At 36.2% G+C, this 16947-nt stretch overlaps 1 protein-coding gene across 6 annotated transcripts in view; it reads left to right on the top strand.

Moving 5' to 3' along the window:
- UPF2 (UPF2 regulator of nonsense mediated mRNA decay) overlaps positions 1-16947 on the top strand; it is a 63215-nt gene that overhangs the window by 16428 nt on the left and 29840 nt on the right. For 3 of the 6 annotated variants that reach the window (XM_040547287.1, XM_040547278.1, XM_040547291.1), the window contains exons 7-12: positions 1350-1412; positions 3943-4046; positions 4585-4670; positions 10288-10396; positions 11652-11765; positions 12948-13064. In XM_040547287.1, coding sequence (XP_040403221.1) covers positions 1350-1412; positions 3943-4046; positions 4585-4670; positions 10288-10396; positions 11652-11765; positions 12948-13064 — 593 coding nt within the window. The remainder of the gene's footprint in view (positions 1-1349; positions 1413-3942; positions 4047-4584; positions 4671-10287; positions 10397-11651; positions 11766-12947; positions 13065-16947) is intronic. The other 3 variants (XM_040547306.1, XM_040547299.1, XM_040547314.1) reach the window with 1 other exon arrangement.

Below are 16947 nucleotides of genomic sequence, written 5' to 3'. Positions count from 1 at the left end.
GCTGATTGTAACAAGAAAGCTGACACGTGTTTTGTCGTGTTAGAAATACTAACCATCAATACTAGTTCCTGTTTGTAAAGAAGCAGTTGATTGAGCATTAAGTATACTCTCATCTGAAAGGTTAGTCTAAAATCTCTTAGAATTAAACTTATTTTTATCGTTGAACAGCCAACCCTTAAAGAAAGTCTTTTACTTTCTTCCATGTGAAAGTAAAGTGATTTGGCTCACAACGTAGGCTTTTTCTTAGTGGAGAACTGCTGCTTCATGATTGTCTTTGCTCATTAGTTTTCTTTCATGAAACATGGAAAATAAGTCTCCTGGCAAATCCTGTACCTTTGTCAAATTTCTGTCACTGACAGGTGGCTTCAGAGGTTAATGATGGAAAGGAAAATAAATGTGACCACTGAATTCTTTTTCTGCTAGAAAACTGGGCTGAAAAGTTAGCAGCATATATTGTTACTCAAAACATGTAAAGAAGCAGTGCTTTTTTTTTTGTGGCATTCTGATGCTCTTAGTAGGTAGCACCAGATATGCAGACTTAAGAGAAATCTGAACTTAGATGTTTCAAGCTCTGATGTTTCCATTTAGTGAATAGGTAGATTTTTTCCATCTCTCCCGAGTAACATTTATTTAAGTTTGAAATTAAGGAAAACAAGGTGTCCTTCAGCTACAAAATATAGCTCTAAATTTTCATACTTACTGAATTTTGTGCATCTGTATCTGAGTAAGTTAGTAATATTTTGCGCAAAGCCAGCAAAGAATGAAACCATTGTATTATGACGCTTAAAAACAGAAGTGTTCTTGGCTGAAGTTATGCCTTTCAGTATAAAAAGAAATGATACGAGGTATAGCAGGATCTTAAATAAAAGGTCTAAGGTGAAGAAAAGTGGCTCTAATTGTGATAATCTGGGAGTGTGGGTTTTATCGCCGAAGGCAATATGCTAAATTAAAGGGGAAAAAATGAAGGAAAATAGGATAAGTAAGGTAGACAGTCCAGTCAGTTAATACTGTGTCTTTTGTTACTTCTGCATTTCCTTCTGGTGGCTAGCTTCTCTTCAGTCTTATCTTCCATGCCCAAATACGAGGGAGATGAGGTGCTTTTCCAAAGCGTGCATTTTCCAAGCAAATTTGTCCTGGTCTAGCATCCTTCACAGCACTTCTATGCTTATTTCTGCACTTCCACAAAGTTGGGGTCTATTGTCAGATAAATTTAAGATATGACATATAAGAGGAAAGTTGATGTTGCTAGTTGAAGAGGATTGTTTACCAGGAATTCAGGTAATTTATTTTGTTTCTCTATTATGTTAACTTTGAGTGAATCTTAATTTTCTTATTTTCAATATGCTCAGGCAAGAGAGAGGGAGCAGATAGCACCGGAGCTGACAGTAGTGACGGAAAACAAGCTGAAAGAAGTGAGTTTTGAGGTTGTTTTTAAAAGAGAAGAGAAAATGGGAAAAAATGAAGATGTGTGAATGGAGACAAAGATGTTAAGTGAGGAATGGCCCGGGTGGAAAATGTCAAGGGTATTGGGAGCAGGGGCACTCTGGTGTTAATACATGTAATCTAGCCTTAGTTTTTGTAAGGTTAGTCAGCAACAGAGAGAACATGTAGAAAGGTGAGTGCTAATTCTCGACCCTGTTACTTGCTACGCTGTTAAGAGAGCTGGGAAAGCTCCTATCGGAAGAGCAGGAATTAAAATTATGTATATTCACACACTCATTAAAATACCTTGTGGAACTGGATGACTTGTGAGACTACATTCTGTGCACAATCTTAAAATGTGGTAATGAGAGACCGGAACTCATAGGATCAAAGTGAGAAACAAGAGCAGAACCCTTTTTTTGCATTAATTGCATACTTAGAATAGTTGTTTGCCCTAAAGAAGGAAGCCCTGACCTTTTCCTATCGCTGTCAAATTCTTGATTATCATTATTTCAGTCTTAAGTCATACTTAAGGTACTACAAAAGATCCTTTCCACTTAGAATGTAAACAGGTACTGCAATGAGAAAGAAATGCAGAAATATGATGTGAGAATATCTGTAGATTCTACAGTTGGGGGGGGAAACTAGTGAAGGAATAGATATATTTGGGAAATGTTGAAATTGTGTGGTATTAGGGCCTTCTGAAAGATTATCTTGAAAAGTGACTGGATGGGTGAGGACTCTTACTTTAAGAGCACAGAGTCAGTTTGAACAGAAAAGTGAAATGAGGCAACAAACAGCAGTAGTGGGAGAAGGGGAAGATAGGACCATTCAAAGGAGACAGGAAAGTATAGCTGTAAGTATCTAGAAGGAAAAATATATATCTTTAAAAATTTGCTAGTAAAATCTTTCTGGATCAAGAGCTCTACTGCATTCATCCTAGTGAACTCTGTGTCATGAGAGTCAGAGTTCCATTAAACATTAAAACTTGAGAGACCTCTTGTCTGAGCATCTGGAAAATCTTCATTTTTTTCTTTTTTTTCCCCTCCTTTCTTAATGAACCCTTCTCTTGTTCTTGCAACTTCTGATTCTCTGTGGAAGAGAAGAGACAATGGCAGCCGCTTTAATCTCTAGCATCTTTAAGATGGGGTAGCTGAAAATATTCCTTGGAACAATTCTTATTTTTTGCCTACCTAAGCTCAATTCCCCTTCATTTCCAAAAACAAGAAAAAACATCTTACAACGCAGCATCTTAGTTTTCTCTTTGCCTTTCAGTAACTTGAAAAAGGAGCTTCAGTCTCTGCTAGTTTGTCTTTACAGCCTACACAGTAAGATAAAGAACTTTATTTGGTATTTTGTAGGTTGTTTTTTTTTTTTTTGCATGCGATTTCTCCCCCCACCCATGCTCTGCTTTTTGAAGTCTGTATGTCTCTGTTTTCTCTGAAGTACCTCCTGTGCACTCATGTTATTGCTGGAAGTCCTTGAACTGAAAGGAGACAAATTCACGTGTTCCCTTTTTCAGAAAGCAGTGTTCTTTTGCATCACTTTGGCCAAGGAGGGGTTCTTTCAAGGGTTTGTTCCAACTCATTGTTCTGGCTCATATTGTGCTAAAGAGCAAACTAGACTCTTCTCTAGGACTTCAGTAAAAATCTGGATTTTTTTTTTTTGAAGCATATCACTTTTCTGCAATTAGAGGGTAGGTGTAGGGGAATTGGTCTGGTGAGATCAGTTGATGTCAGAAAATTTGAATTTCAGTGGTAAAGTTGTCCTGTGTTCTTTCACTTGAGTAGTGTTCCTGACTCGATCAGTAGATACAGATCACTGTCACTGTTCCCTGTTGCAAAATACACTGAGCCATTTGCTTGAAAAACAAGTTGTCGCTTGCCTTGCAACTGCTGCAAGATCAAACCTCCATCTTTGGCACTTTGTGGTTTTGTACTCTGGTTTCTGTATAGGTAGAGGAATAAAGTTGGCCTGCTCTAGCTTTTGCAGTCTCAGATGACCTTAATGTTTTTTTCTTGCTCAAAAAAAAAATAAATCTATTTCTCATTCAGGGAAACATGCATAAAAAGTAAAATCCATGATTGCAGTAAGTTTTTGCTGTACTGTTTTCCCCCACATTCAGGCCTTCTTATGGTCTTCATTTTATTGCCTAAAGAAATTACCTAGTTTTCTAGGAATATGTACTTGTTGTTGCTCCCAACAGTATAAATTAGGAGGTAGGGAACATTTGATTCATTGTTCATTCATTTATTATGAATTCATCAATAGGAAGATAAGTTTTAAAGGTGATCTTTTGGACAATTGTTGGCATAAACAATGAGTGTATCAGTCAATGGATTTATATTTTGGTCATTAAAAATTAATTCTTGTGTTCGTCTTTGTCTCATTTTTTGGAATCTGTAGTTAAATATTTAACTATTGACCATTACAAATGTACTGAGCTTGGAGAATGTGTTAGTAAATCACTATATTTTGTAGCTTAAAAATGTGTCCTGCTTGTTTATTTCACTCCGTTAGAACAAGAAGATGAAGAAGCCAGTACTGGATCTCATTTAAAACTTATAGTAGATGCTTTTCTTCAGCAGCTTCCAAACTGTGTCAACAGAGACCTCATAGACAAGGTATAGTCATAGTTTTCATTTTTTTTTTCTTCTCTTAAAATCATATAATGATACATCAGATTGATTGGTAATAAAAACTGAAGCTTTGGAGTCTAGCAGTAGCTGCATTCATTTTTAACCTGGTGGAAGTATTCTTCTCCCATTTAGTAAGCTGTTGCCTAAATATCATTGGTTTCATCTGCCCATTCTCTTATATTTGCTCTAAAAGAGGTAGACCTGTCTTTTCTCCTTCCATTAACTCCCTGACAAATTACTCCTCTTCTATCTGAAGCTGCTTCTTTGTGTTGATCTGAAGAATTGGTCTGTATTCTTGTAAATGTACGTGTTTTCCAACTATGTCTGTTCAAGACAGAAATGGAGATTTTTGTTTATCTTTGTTTTTAAAACAGTTGCATGTAACAAGCATGGTTCTGTAAATGAAAAAGCATGCTACACTGCATAATATATATATATATATATATATATATATATATATATATATATAAAGACCACCCCGTTATTTAAAGGTGAAGTATTATTTTGACTTTTCTCTTTATAGGCAGCCATGGATTTTTGCATGAATATGAATACAAAAGCCAACAGAAGAAAACTAGTGCGAGCCCTTTTCATAGTTCCTAGGCAAAGGTAAGAACTGGAGGCAAGAAATCTGGATCCACTCTTTAGTTACTTAACATAAATACATTTTTTTTAACTGTTTAAATTAATGAAGGCCATTGCACATTCCAAGTCATTTTTTGGCTATGTTTACTCCTGATGTGCTCTTCTGGAGTGATTTTATGGTAGAGCACCACAGAAATATTTAAGATTAATGAACAATTCACCAAAATATTTTGCCATATCATTATAGAATTTTTTTTAGATAGCTTCTCTTGTTTGGTGCTTGTGCATTTATAGTGGATCTTCTCATGACTTTTGTGTTTTTTTAACCATGCAAGTAACAGTGAAACTTATCAAAAGGAGGAGGATGTGTTGGAGAACTTGTGCTCTAATTATTGACAGGCTCTTATATAAAAATACACAAAGTAGTTTAGGAAGGAAGATTTCTTGTAATTTGTTAATTCTGGTATAATACATAACCATTATAGCCATTTAACTTCTGGAACAGACTTGGTTTGAAGCCAGTCAGCTTAGAGGAATCAAACACAACAGTTTGTGAATGACCTCTTCCCTCCACGTAGATTTGTCCATGAAGAATTTTGGCATTTTTTTCTTGGATGTATCTTTGTATAAGATAGGCGCTTGCAGGAAGATCCTTGCTTACAGAAATCAATGAAAACATTGAGATAAAATCGTTAAATTCATTAGAATAATATTTCTTTACTCTTAACTTCTACCTTAAATAGGTGCAGCTTATGTGAGTGCAATTATGGAGGAGTCACTTTTCTTGCTCCACCTTGTCCTGTTTCTCTACAGAGGTTGTTTTGATGCTGCCTTTAGTTCCAAATGTTTCATCATCGTCTTGGATTTCCTGTTATATTTCACACTACTTTTATTCTATTCCCTCTTAACACTGTGGGGCAAAAACATACTGAGTGTTCATTCATTGTCTTACCAGTGGTTGCTTTGTTATCCCACAAATTTATTTGGAAAGTAATTTTTAAAAATAAAAAATTGTAGGAACTTAATAGATGAGTAAAGGTGGCGTGGTTGGCTCCAAGAGCTGTTACCTTCTTGACAGTTTTGTTCTCTAATAGCTGGGACTATTATGGAAACAACTGGGTCAGCTGATCTTCTTGCCATTGTTCTTAAATTATAAATATTAATGTTAAGAAATATTAATATTTTACGTGAAATTCTTATCTTTTAATGCCTTTTTCTGCTGTGTGCTCTTGAGACCCTCTGCAGGAATAACATGAATAAGTAGTCCAGCCTCCCATTGTAAGATCAGGCCAGTTGTATACATCTCCCTGTTCTTTTGCCTGCGTTATTAATGCCCATCTCTGGGCTACTAAACAGGAGGAACAAGACGGGATGTTGACTGAGCTTTTTGTTTTGAACCACAAACAGTTGCAGTGAAAATACCAGCTGAACTGCCTCATAGGCGCAGACAGATTTAAAGGGCAATTGACCCTAATATTTGTTAGCTTTATTAGTGTGCACGATAAAGGAACAGTTCTGCTTTCTGTCTTGAAATCAATGTTTGTAATCCTTGTGAAAAAACTCCAGGTTTGTCTTAATAGCATACAGTACAGGTTACTGTAAAATGCTACAAATTAGTTTAGAAAAAATAGGTAATACTGCTTCAAATGTTCATATTAACAGTCTGTCTTTGTGTAGCTCTTCACTGAGTCATGCTGACATCTCTTTACCTTCTGTTGTTGCATAGTAATTTTTAGTAATTCCAGGAGTTTCTGTAACATGCCTCCAGGATAAGGTTGGAGAAACAATGTCAGAAAGCTTGTTGCAGTGAAGTTCTTGATTTTTTTTAAAAGGTTCAGAGGAAAAGTGTCCTTGTAGAATATGGTTAAAGCAGTATATTTTCCAAATGTGTTTAGTCTACAAGCATATTAAATAATATAGTGTAAACCTGGCGATTACGTTGGCAGCCATAATAAGATATTTCAATAACTCAGTAACTTCTGTTTGTTCTCTTGAGAGATTGTAGTTTTAGGAAATATGCAGACATGATAATTGTATCAAGAAATTACAAAACTTTGGCGGGGGAATGTTTGAGGAGTAGTGCAGATACTTCTTTAAAGTTTAATTATTGTGTAGTTCTGCTAGGTAGCTTTCTTGCTTCCCACAGGCTTGGGTAGGTTGGGACAAATGCAGGGTTCTTCAAGACAGCAAACTTAATTTGGCAAAAAAAGGAAGGTAATTTTTCCTCAGCTATCTGTAGATTAGTGTCAGAATAACCGTCATTACACTGCTTTGTTGAATGCTTATGAGTGGATCACACTTCAACTTTCAACTGCGATTTGAACCTCTTAAACCACCAGAACAGAAAGTCTTTGATAAAGATTTTCTTCAATGCTAGTATAAAATTTTCTTTCAGATTTTTATTGAAGGATTGATTTTTACTAAATATTAATATTGTAATTTAGGACGATATGGCTTGTACTAAAGTGACAGTACAGTGATTTGACCATACTGTTTGCGGTTTTAGGGGATTTGTGTGTAGTTCTTTGCTATATCTGAATTATTTTCCTAGACAGCCATACATAATTGTTTGTATACTGCAGTCTTGTTGAAATTTTTGTTACCTCAATATGAAGCTTACAATTTAAAGCCCAAAACGAGCTTTTAAACGCTTCTAGGCAATGCTAAACAGTAAGTAAGTAAGCATGGTTTTGTTTTCTAATCTCTTGATATTTTTTCCATTTCATTCCTATATATGGTGACCTAGGAAGTTGAACGTTCACTAAGCCAAGATCTCTGTTCATCATATGGAAATTTTTAGTATCATCACTGGCTGTTCTTAATTCAGAAATTAACTGCTTCATGAGCGTTAAATAGTTCTGAGCGTTTTAGCTCAAATATGTAAACCTCTTTTATATGTAACTTTTCAGCTTCTTATCTTGAGAATCTTCATTAACAAGACCTCTTTTGTTCAATTGAACTTTGGCTTAACAGTGCTTCAGTGGCCTCTTTCATTTGAGGATAAAATTGAGAGATCTGCTTAAGATAAGGAATTTATGCCAAGGCTAAAAAACAAAATCAAAAAGTTCTCATCTGATAGTGTGAAAATTCCAGTAGCATCACTTTCTTCCCACTGAGTAGTGCAGGAGGCAGTTTGTAGCTGTTCAAGACATACAAGTACATGTCGTTTAACTGCGTTACAATTGTGCTTACTAGGCAGGAGTTCTGCCATGCACTATTGCTTCGTTCTTTAAGCTTTGTAGTAGAATCTCAATTACCGAATGTACAAAATGTTACTTTCACCCTTTTTAGTAAAACTTTGGAGGCATCAGTTTTAAAGAGATTGTAATTACAGGCTTTAATTGAATGAAGTCTTTATGTTGTTCATAAATTTACATTTGAAATTCTACAAAAAAGATGACCTCTTAGATATTTCATAGATTTCATGTGGCCCTGTGGGCCAGAGCTGACTAGATTTCAGTCAAGATAAGCAGTAAAAATGAAAACAGTCATAAATGTAGCAGTTTCTCATATGTTAGTTCATAGTCAGGGTGCAACTCGTTCCTGATGCTAGATCTCTATTCATAACGTGGAAGAACAAGAAGAGAAAGTGGTACTGTTTGTGGGCTTTGTGGTCTTGGTGGTGGGTTTTGGTTTTGGTTGTTTTCTTGAAGTTTCTGCGCCTCTTCGTCAAGGAAAAGAAATGCTTTTGCAGAAAACAGGTTACCTAAATACAGGTACCAGTAGGTGGTGCCACCGGTATTGCAGTCTCTCCGCTTCTGAACACTGACTTTTTTTTTGTCTCCTGAATGAGCAAGTGAACAGATTCAATCTCTGATAGCCAGTTTCGCAGTAGTTGACCCAAGGCTTTTCCTTATTATATTTCACCTGTTTAGAAATACCCAGTCTCAGTATTCTTCACCATGAAGAAACCTTTTGTGTTCTGTGATGGAACAACAACAATGCACTGTAAGGCTTAATTTTCCCTCAGGTATGTTCAGTTTACAGAGGTGAAGTTATTAGCTCTCAGCAGGCAGGTATTTGCTCAGATGAAAGTAAAACTTTCTTCTACTCTTTTTTTTTAAGAGATGTCACACAGAAATCCCCTCAATCAAAATACACTCCCTCAAATGAGCCAGAGTCCTCTTAATTTAGCTCGTGCATGTGGATGAAATGAGACTTTCACTTCTCTGTGAGTTAATGACTAAATGCTTAAAGGCAGTAGTAATTTGCTGTGGCTAGTCATCCTTGACTGTATGTTCCAACAAGCTCGACAAATGTAAATACTGGTACAGTTATTGATTAACAGGAGCATAAAACTGTTAAATAGGTAACTGGGATACCTGTAATGTTTCACCAGGAGTTTTATGCATTGTCAGGAGGCCACTTAGAATATACTACTTGAAAAATGCAAAGCTAATGCTTCTGTTCCACAACTTAAATATGTAACTATCCCTATTTCTGTTTGTGGATGTTAAGCATCTGAGAAATGTGCTCCAGTGGCATTGCTTTGCTTCTCCTTTGTGTATGCTTTGCTTTTGGGTTTTTGTCTTGATGCTCTTGCTGAATCCAGTTCCACTTTGTTACAGGGCAAGATCTATGTACTGCTTGTGCTTTTAGGTTTTCTTGGCACCACATTTTCCTTTTCACCAGCAATAAGGAAAACCTTAATACTTCATAAAATATAAACTCAAGATTGATTTTTTTCTTTACAGACAATTTCTCACTTTAAATATGCAAAGTTAAGATGTTTCTTTCCACTTATATTAAAGAAGGCATGTTCTAGAGTTCGTCTTCTCTTTACAGTGTTAACTTACGTTCTGAAAATAAGGTGGTGAAAGTACGAGACTTGCGCATTTGGTTTGTCTATGTGTAAAAAGCGGTATATGCAGAGAGATGTGAAGCAGCTCTTATATTCTGACTGTTGTTGGCAGTGCCATGAACTAGGTTTAAGGGCACATATCCCATTCTTGCAAATAGATTTTCTTCCCATCACAGACTAAATACAAACTTAGGAGAACATAAGTTGCATGCCAAAATTCCCTAAGGGGAAACATGTTATGAAGGAATATAATTAAGGAAAGGTTAAAGAAAGTAAGTTCTTGAATTCTGAAATATTGCCATCTGTGGGAATCCTAGGTGAGGGTTTTGGAGAAGGGTTGCAACTTCACATCATCTACTGAGCTTTCCTCTATGTAATACCTGTACTACAGTAATTTACTAGTTCACTACCTTAAAAGTAGAGGCATTCTTACTTGCCCCTTCACCCCCAATAGGAATTTTGTACGAATTTGTCATTTTGCATATTGAAAGGGATCTGAATATTCCTTGTATCTAGAATTTCTTAAGGGCAATAGGTTGAATTCCACAGGTAAGATGGTGTTTGCCATTTCACTTAAGGCAATAATTTTGAAAGTGAATCAACTCTGAGGTCTTCTATTAGGATGTGGTAGTATACCATTTTGTATTATTTTTAAATGATTCTGCAATCTGAAGCGTGAGCCAGTAAAATTGCTTGTATGCAATTCCATCAGTATATGCACATTCATTCTTTTCCACAAGTAAAATGGTAGCACTACTTGTAGACACACTTTTTTCTCTCTAACATAAATCAGCTTTGTCTATTTTATCATCTCACTCTGTGTGTAACCTCTGTTTGCAGGTTGGATTTGCTACCGTTCTATGCAAGGCTGGTTGCCACGTTGCATCCCTGTATGTCTGATGTAGCAGAGGATCTTTGTTCCATGCTGAAAGGGGATTTCAGATTTCATGTATGTTTTGTTGGTTTAGTTTTTTGCTTTCAAATTAAAATGTTAATCATCATCTTTTGGGGAAAAATGCTTAATACTATGTAGATGGTAATTCTGAAGTTCAGTTGACTCAATTTAGAGTAGTTATCTGTCAGCTGAACAGATTTGATATTGAATGATAGATTTGTATATTTTAAATTATTTTGACTTATCAAATGTCTGTACATATATGCGTTGCTTGTAGTGTCATCCTTAATTTCCTGTGTTAAATAACGATAAAAATGAGCTGTGTAACAATTAAATTGCAAAAATCAGAAACTGTGTTCCAACTGAAAGTGTTAGCTTACTATAAATTAGTAACTTTGAGAATGAGAACTGACCAATTCTAACAAGACCCCAGTATGAGGTTACTATTGTAATATAGCGCTTAATTCTAAAGCTTTCATTTTTACAGTTTTTATCAAACATAGCTTTCATTCCTCACAGACGTATTTTTCATTGTTGTTTCTTTCACTGCGTTCTAAGTTTTGTAATAGAATTAGTTATGTTGCACGGTGTTGAGTTTTTCACTATTTTCTGAGTTTTATGGCACAGATTTCAACATTTTTCCTAATATTGTCATTAAAATAGATAGGAATTATTCACAGAATTCTTAAATACTTGAAGCTAACTCTTTTTGTTCTTAGCAAAAGTCACTTCTATTGTGGAGAAGTATAATTTTGTGTCTTGCTCAGTATGGTTATTTTTAGAACTAGGGATAAATTTGTGCTTTTCATTAAGTTTTTGGGTACCTAATTAAAAACAAAACAACCAACCAAATGAAAAATAGCAACAAAGAAGTCTGTTCTTTGTTAAAACAGACTTGGAAAAGCTGTCAGTGTTCAGTATCTCCTTAGAGGTTTATACAAGTGGTCTTATTTGGATGGTGACTACTTTCTGAATCAAAAAGTAATAGAATCTAGAATACTTAACCATTACTTCACCATGCCCAGAGGAGATGGCATTGTTGTCTGCCTATAAATACTAGAATGTTAAAGAACTGTGGGGGTGTTGCAGGGTAAGAAATTCGAAACTTGACGTAAACACATGTTGTAGGGGTAGAGAGACTTTTAGGAAACCTGAGAGCCTAAGTATAGGTGAAGATAGAGCATAAGAAACTGAACAAATATCAAACACTTCTAAATTCCCATGCTTATTAAGGATGCTTGCTTTTTAACAAGTTGGTATTTTTGACAGCCTAAAATCAAATACTTGTGTTTGTTTTTCTTTCTTTTAGGTAAGAAAAAAGGACCAGATCAACATTGAAACAAAGAATAAAACTGTGAGATTTATTGGTGAGCTTACCAAGTTTAAGATGTTCTCCAAAAATGATACTCTCCACTGTTTAAAGGTTGGTGTTGATAGTTGTATACTACTGTATATGCTGATAACGTATCCCTATCATATTTCACTTTGGATATGTACTGATGATGGTCTGCATTAATTCATTGCACAGGATGCTTTAAACCTTGATGTCTCTTGTTACTGTGTATGAGGACACTTTTATAGCCAGTCTAGAAATTGGAGCGTTCTCATTTTCTGATGGTAGGGACACTTTAAGATATACTTCCACCATCGAATGTAACCAAATTGCTAATAAATTTCTTCAGAAACTAATGATAAACATTGCCTCTTTCACATCTGCCCTGTTATGAAGCTGGAAGTGAGCTTTTCTTTTCATTAAGTTGATTTAAACTAATGTTTTTACAGGCAAAACAGTAGGGGAGAGGCAGAAAACTTTTTGATGAATAGCAAGGAGAGGGTGCCAGTGTAGCAACTACTTCTGTTCATTGAGAAACAAAATCAACCTTTGGGAAACATTAATCTCTAGGCAATGTCATCTCAAATTGTACACTAATAAATATTCCAAGTTACTTTTTAATATCAAGTCCCAAATTAAAAATGGGTTCTAAAAAAATAAAAAGGCTTTTTATAGAAGGTAGTTGAAGACTTGCATTAAGATCACTTCCTGTGGAAATAGCTTCTATTCATAGTCCATTAGGTGTTCAAGTTGAATTCTTAAAAGTTATGCTCACTCATAATTTTTTCTATCATCTATAAAATACTGTAAAATGCAAATCTCCATTAATATTTAGTTGTTGCTTAACTTAAACAGTGAAACAAAATTAGGCTTGCTTTGATGTTATTGTGTGTCTGTGCAACGTTATTTGGTGACTTTCCAGTGTGGCGGCACAAATTTCAGAGCAGATAAAGCAGTCGGAAGGGATAAGGAAGAGATTATAATGCTTGTTTTAATATTGTAGTCTTTTTTTGTGCTAGGCTTAGGAAACATCCTATTTTTCGGATAAATGGAGTCTAAAATTTGGCTCTTGACTGTTCTTATTATACTTTTTTTAATGAGGTGATTTTTTTAGTTTTGTTGACATACGAACAGTGAAATTAATATGCATTTTTCTTTAAAGAAAGAAAAGAATGGAACACCACTGTAGTCTAAAGTCTAGTAGTTAAGTTACTGTTTTCTGCGGTTGAAAAACATGTTAAACATTTGTGGCTTTATATAAATGTATTCCAGATGCTTCTGTCAGACTTCTCTCATCACCACATTGAGATGGCATGTACTCTGTTGGAAACCTGTGGCAGATTCCTCTTTAGGTCACCAGAATCTCACTTGAGAACCAGCGTTCTTTTGGTAAGAGAAAAGCCTGTTGTCTTATGGGCGGAAGGGTTGTCATGTACTGAATTAAACCAATTCTTTTTTCCTGGCTTTGTGCTGTGGTCTGACCTTAACAGTGATTGCAACTAACCTTCATTGTGAGTTGCAGTGTTTGGGTACAAGTAAGTGAAAACTTTAATTCAGTTTTATCCTGACTGCTTGAGGAGGATAACTTCCTGAACTCTTTTAATAAAAACAGGGCTGAGTATGAGAGGAAAATAAATCAGTCTTTCTGAAATCTTGTGTCCTTGTGGAATAGGATTGAGATGGACTGGTGTAACATATATTCTAGTCTGCTTTGGTGGTATCAGCCTTTTTAAGTCCTGTGGGCTTGTATCTTTTGTTATTTATAGCCTGTTCAGTGTTGCCTCAGCTCAGATTGCACCTCCTGTGAGAACAGATTTCTGAGCGTGTTCTGGAGAACTCCAGTTGATCAGTAAATCTGTTCATGACTTAAAAGAAAATGTGAATAAAGGATTAAATTCCCAAAGGAAAAAGCTATTGTGCTTGAACTACAAATAAAGTGTTTGATAATATTTGAGGGAATAGTATTAACAAATAGAACAAGAGAAGATACTTCAACTGGAGGTGAAGACAGTTGTGGAAACAGCTGGTTTCTGTGCCTTGAGTAACAATCGGGGGAATTAAATTTGAAGAAAAAGTTTTTGAAGACTCTAGAGGAAGGGATTTTACAAATAGAGATTGATGGTAATTAAAGTGAAAATGGAAGTGCTATCTTTGTCTAGATAAGCACTAGCAAAGATTTAAAAAGATCAGGGATTAGCTTTGGGTATCTCAGTGTATGAATTTGAGCCCTGAATAATGTTTCCTGGCTTGAGAGATGATCTTAAAATGTTTTATCCAAGGTAAGTTACTGAGTCAAACGTGATTGAAGAAGTGCTTCAGAGGTAGGTACTAGTAATGGGAAATTGCATTCAATTAGAAGCAGCTTAAGCAGATGCAGGCCAACTACTAAACCACTTTTTTATTAGAAGTCTGACTAGATGCTTTAATGTTCCCTTCTGACCTTCAGATCTGTGCCTTGTGACAATATAGATGTGTATCTTCAGTAGGGAAAGTAGTTGCTGGGTGTGGAGTGGCAGTGGACACGGCTTGCACTCCTGGAAGGGAGCCAGCAGTGTGCCCTTGTGGCTGAGAAGACCAGGGGTATCCTAGGGTGCTTTAGGAAGAGCATTGCTGTCAGGTTCATGGTGGTGATCCTGCCCCTCAGCCCTGGTGAGGCCACACCCGGGGAGCATTGTGCCCAGTTCTGGGTTTCGTACTACAAGAGAGACCTGGAGCTCCTGGAGAGAGTCCTGCAGAGGGCTACGAAGATGATGAAGCTTCTCTCTTATGAGGAGAGGCTGAGGGAGCTGGGCCTGTTTTACTGGAGAAGAGAAGACTGAGAGGGGATCTTATCAGTGTACATAGATATCTTAAGGCAGGGTGTCAAGATGACAGGGCAAGACTCCTTTCAGTGTGGTGCCCAGTGACAGGATGAGAGGCAACGGGCACAAACACAGGAAGTTCTATCTAAATATCAAGAAAATTTTTATGGTGAATGACAGAGCACTGGCACAGGCTGCCCAGAGAGGCTGCAGAGTCTGCTTCTCTGGAGAGATTCAAAACCCACCTGGACATGATACTGGGCAACGTGCTCTAGGTGACCCTGCTTGAGCTGGGCTTTGGAGTGGATGATCTCCAGAGGTCCCTTACAACCTCAGCCACTCTGTGATTCCATGAAGGAAATGAATGGTTTAAGCGTCCAGAATCTCATTGTAGAGGTACAGCTCTTAAAAGCTGTGAAATATCACTGTCTGTCTTCCGTACACATCTCCATCCTTACCGAAGCACAGGCTTACACGTGGTAGGTCTTTTTCTTGAATCTGCAGCCTCCCTGCCTGTTCTGTGGAGTTAATAGGGCAGCAATTGTTGTGCACTTGGGTATATTGCAATACAATTTATTTTCCATAAAAGTGCTGTTTCTTTCTGAGCCTCTTTGAATGTCATACCGTTTATTGCTGTGGTGCTGTCATAAGAGGAAAGAGGTGGACAAATTAACTGCAAGTCTTTGCTGTAGAGTGCTTTGTACCTTGAAAGGAGGCTTGAATGCTTCAATTTTCTAAAGATTTGCTGGCTGCTGTGTTTTATTGTTAAATATATTCCTTTCCATAACCAAGTATTTTTTCCACAAAAACGCTGTTCTGTTATCTTCAAAAGATGCTTCAGTTTTTGCTGGCATTTTTGTAGTTAATAAAAATTTTAGAAGTTAGAAAGAATTAACATCTTTACCACAGCTTCTTCACCTAATTGACTTTTTAAAAAATTTATGCACCATAAAAATATGATTTGTCTTCATAACGAAGTCATGTGTAGTGTACATCCAGGGGTATAAGAACACAGCCAACAGTCAGCAATTACTGTTTTAATAATGGAAGTATAAAGCCTCCTAAGGTTTCCAGTAAATTTCCGTCTCTAATGCATGAGGAACCAGGAAAAGATAGGATGGCAAATATGTTTGGAATCCCTACTACTTAAGGTGTGAAAGGTGCTATAGAAACTACAGAAACTTTGACTTAAATACTGTTTTACAGATTGGATCGTAGGCTTATGGTACTGGTAAGAGCTGAACAGTTTCAGTGACTTGTTACAATCAGAAAGGTTAACTGTCAGTTGTGCTGAAATACTTCTCTGAATTGGGCTTTTTGTGCTTGTTTTGTTTTACTTGGTGACTACTTTTGTTTTTTGAGTTGCGCGGAAAAAAAATAATTATTTTTCACTATGTAAAATCTTAATCTTATTTTTATTTGAGGGCAGGAGCAAGACTGTTAACATGATTTTGGCCAGATTTTCTTTTGGGAATGACTCTGCAATATGTAGGGATGTTTCGTGGCTGGCCCTGAAAGTAAAAGCTCTTTTGTTGTTTTACCTTGAGCATTTTAATGTTGCTTGTGATCTGTCCCTTTTTATTAAAAGAAAAAGAGAAAAAAAAATCTTCAAAAGTAGTGCTTCTGTTCTGTAGCTAAAATTTCATTTTATCCTAATGAAGTGAAAACCCAAAATTAATTAGCAAATACCTACAGTCTTAAGTGTTCAAGCTTTTTTCTTCCGAAGTGAGTCAAGGTTTTTGTTGCTGTAGAGAGAGTATTGTTACTGCCATGTGTGTCTATGTGACTCGATGCCATAAATGAAAATGCACAAACACAGTTCATTAAAATGGTGGTGACTTTTAATAGAGACTAGGAGTAATGCCATTCACTTAAGAGTTTGAATTGGGATTGCTCAAAAAAAGTAATAAATTACAGTGATTTTTAAGATTTGGAATAGTGTGTATATATAGTGTCTCCTGTGGATAGACATTTTAATTAAAACTTTTTATTTACAATGTAACATACAACTCTTTATAACACAAAATACACAAATGATGTATTTCTTTTTTTTAAATCTTCCTTTCAAGCCCGTCTGCTGTCTTCTCTCATGCTTTACTTAGCCCCACTTCAGTGTTCAGCTTGTAGTACAACACAGCTTTGCTGTCTTATAACATTTGCCATGTTTTCTCCTGATGCATCTAGAAAAGGCCAAAAAGATTTGCAAAATGATACTAGCGTGATGCAATAAGGTTTATGGAACTTTCTGCTGTAACTGTTTTTTCCCTACTAAGTGTAAACAGCACGTAAAAACGTAAAACAATTTACCTACTCGATAGTAGATGCACAGCACTTTAGCAAAACATGGGTAAATTTGCTACTACTTGACAGGAATTTCCCATTTCGAAAGGAACACTCAGAGAATCAAAGGAGAGGCCATTTGTGTCATGGAAAAGGTTAAAAATGAAGTGCATTAGGGTTTGTGTCACATG

This window comes from Cygnus olor, chromosome 1 (genome assembly GCF_009769625.2).
Source record: "Cygnus olor isolate bCygOlo1 chromosome 1, bCygOlo1.pri.v2, whole genome shotgun sequence".
In the NCBI taxonomy this organism is placed as follows: Eukaryota; Metazoa; Chordata; class Aves; order Anseriformes; family Anatidae; genus Cygnus; species Cygnus olor.
The sequence above is the reverse complement of the archived record's forward strand: the minus strand, read 5'-3'. Positions and strand labels throughout refer to the sequence as shown.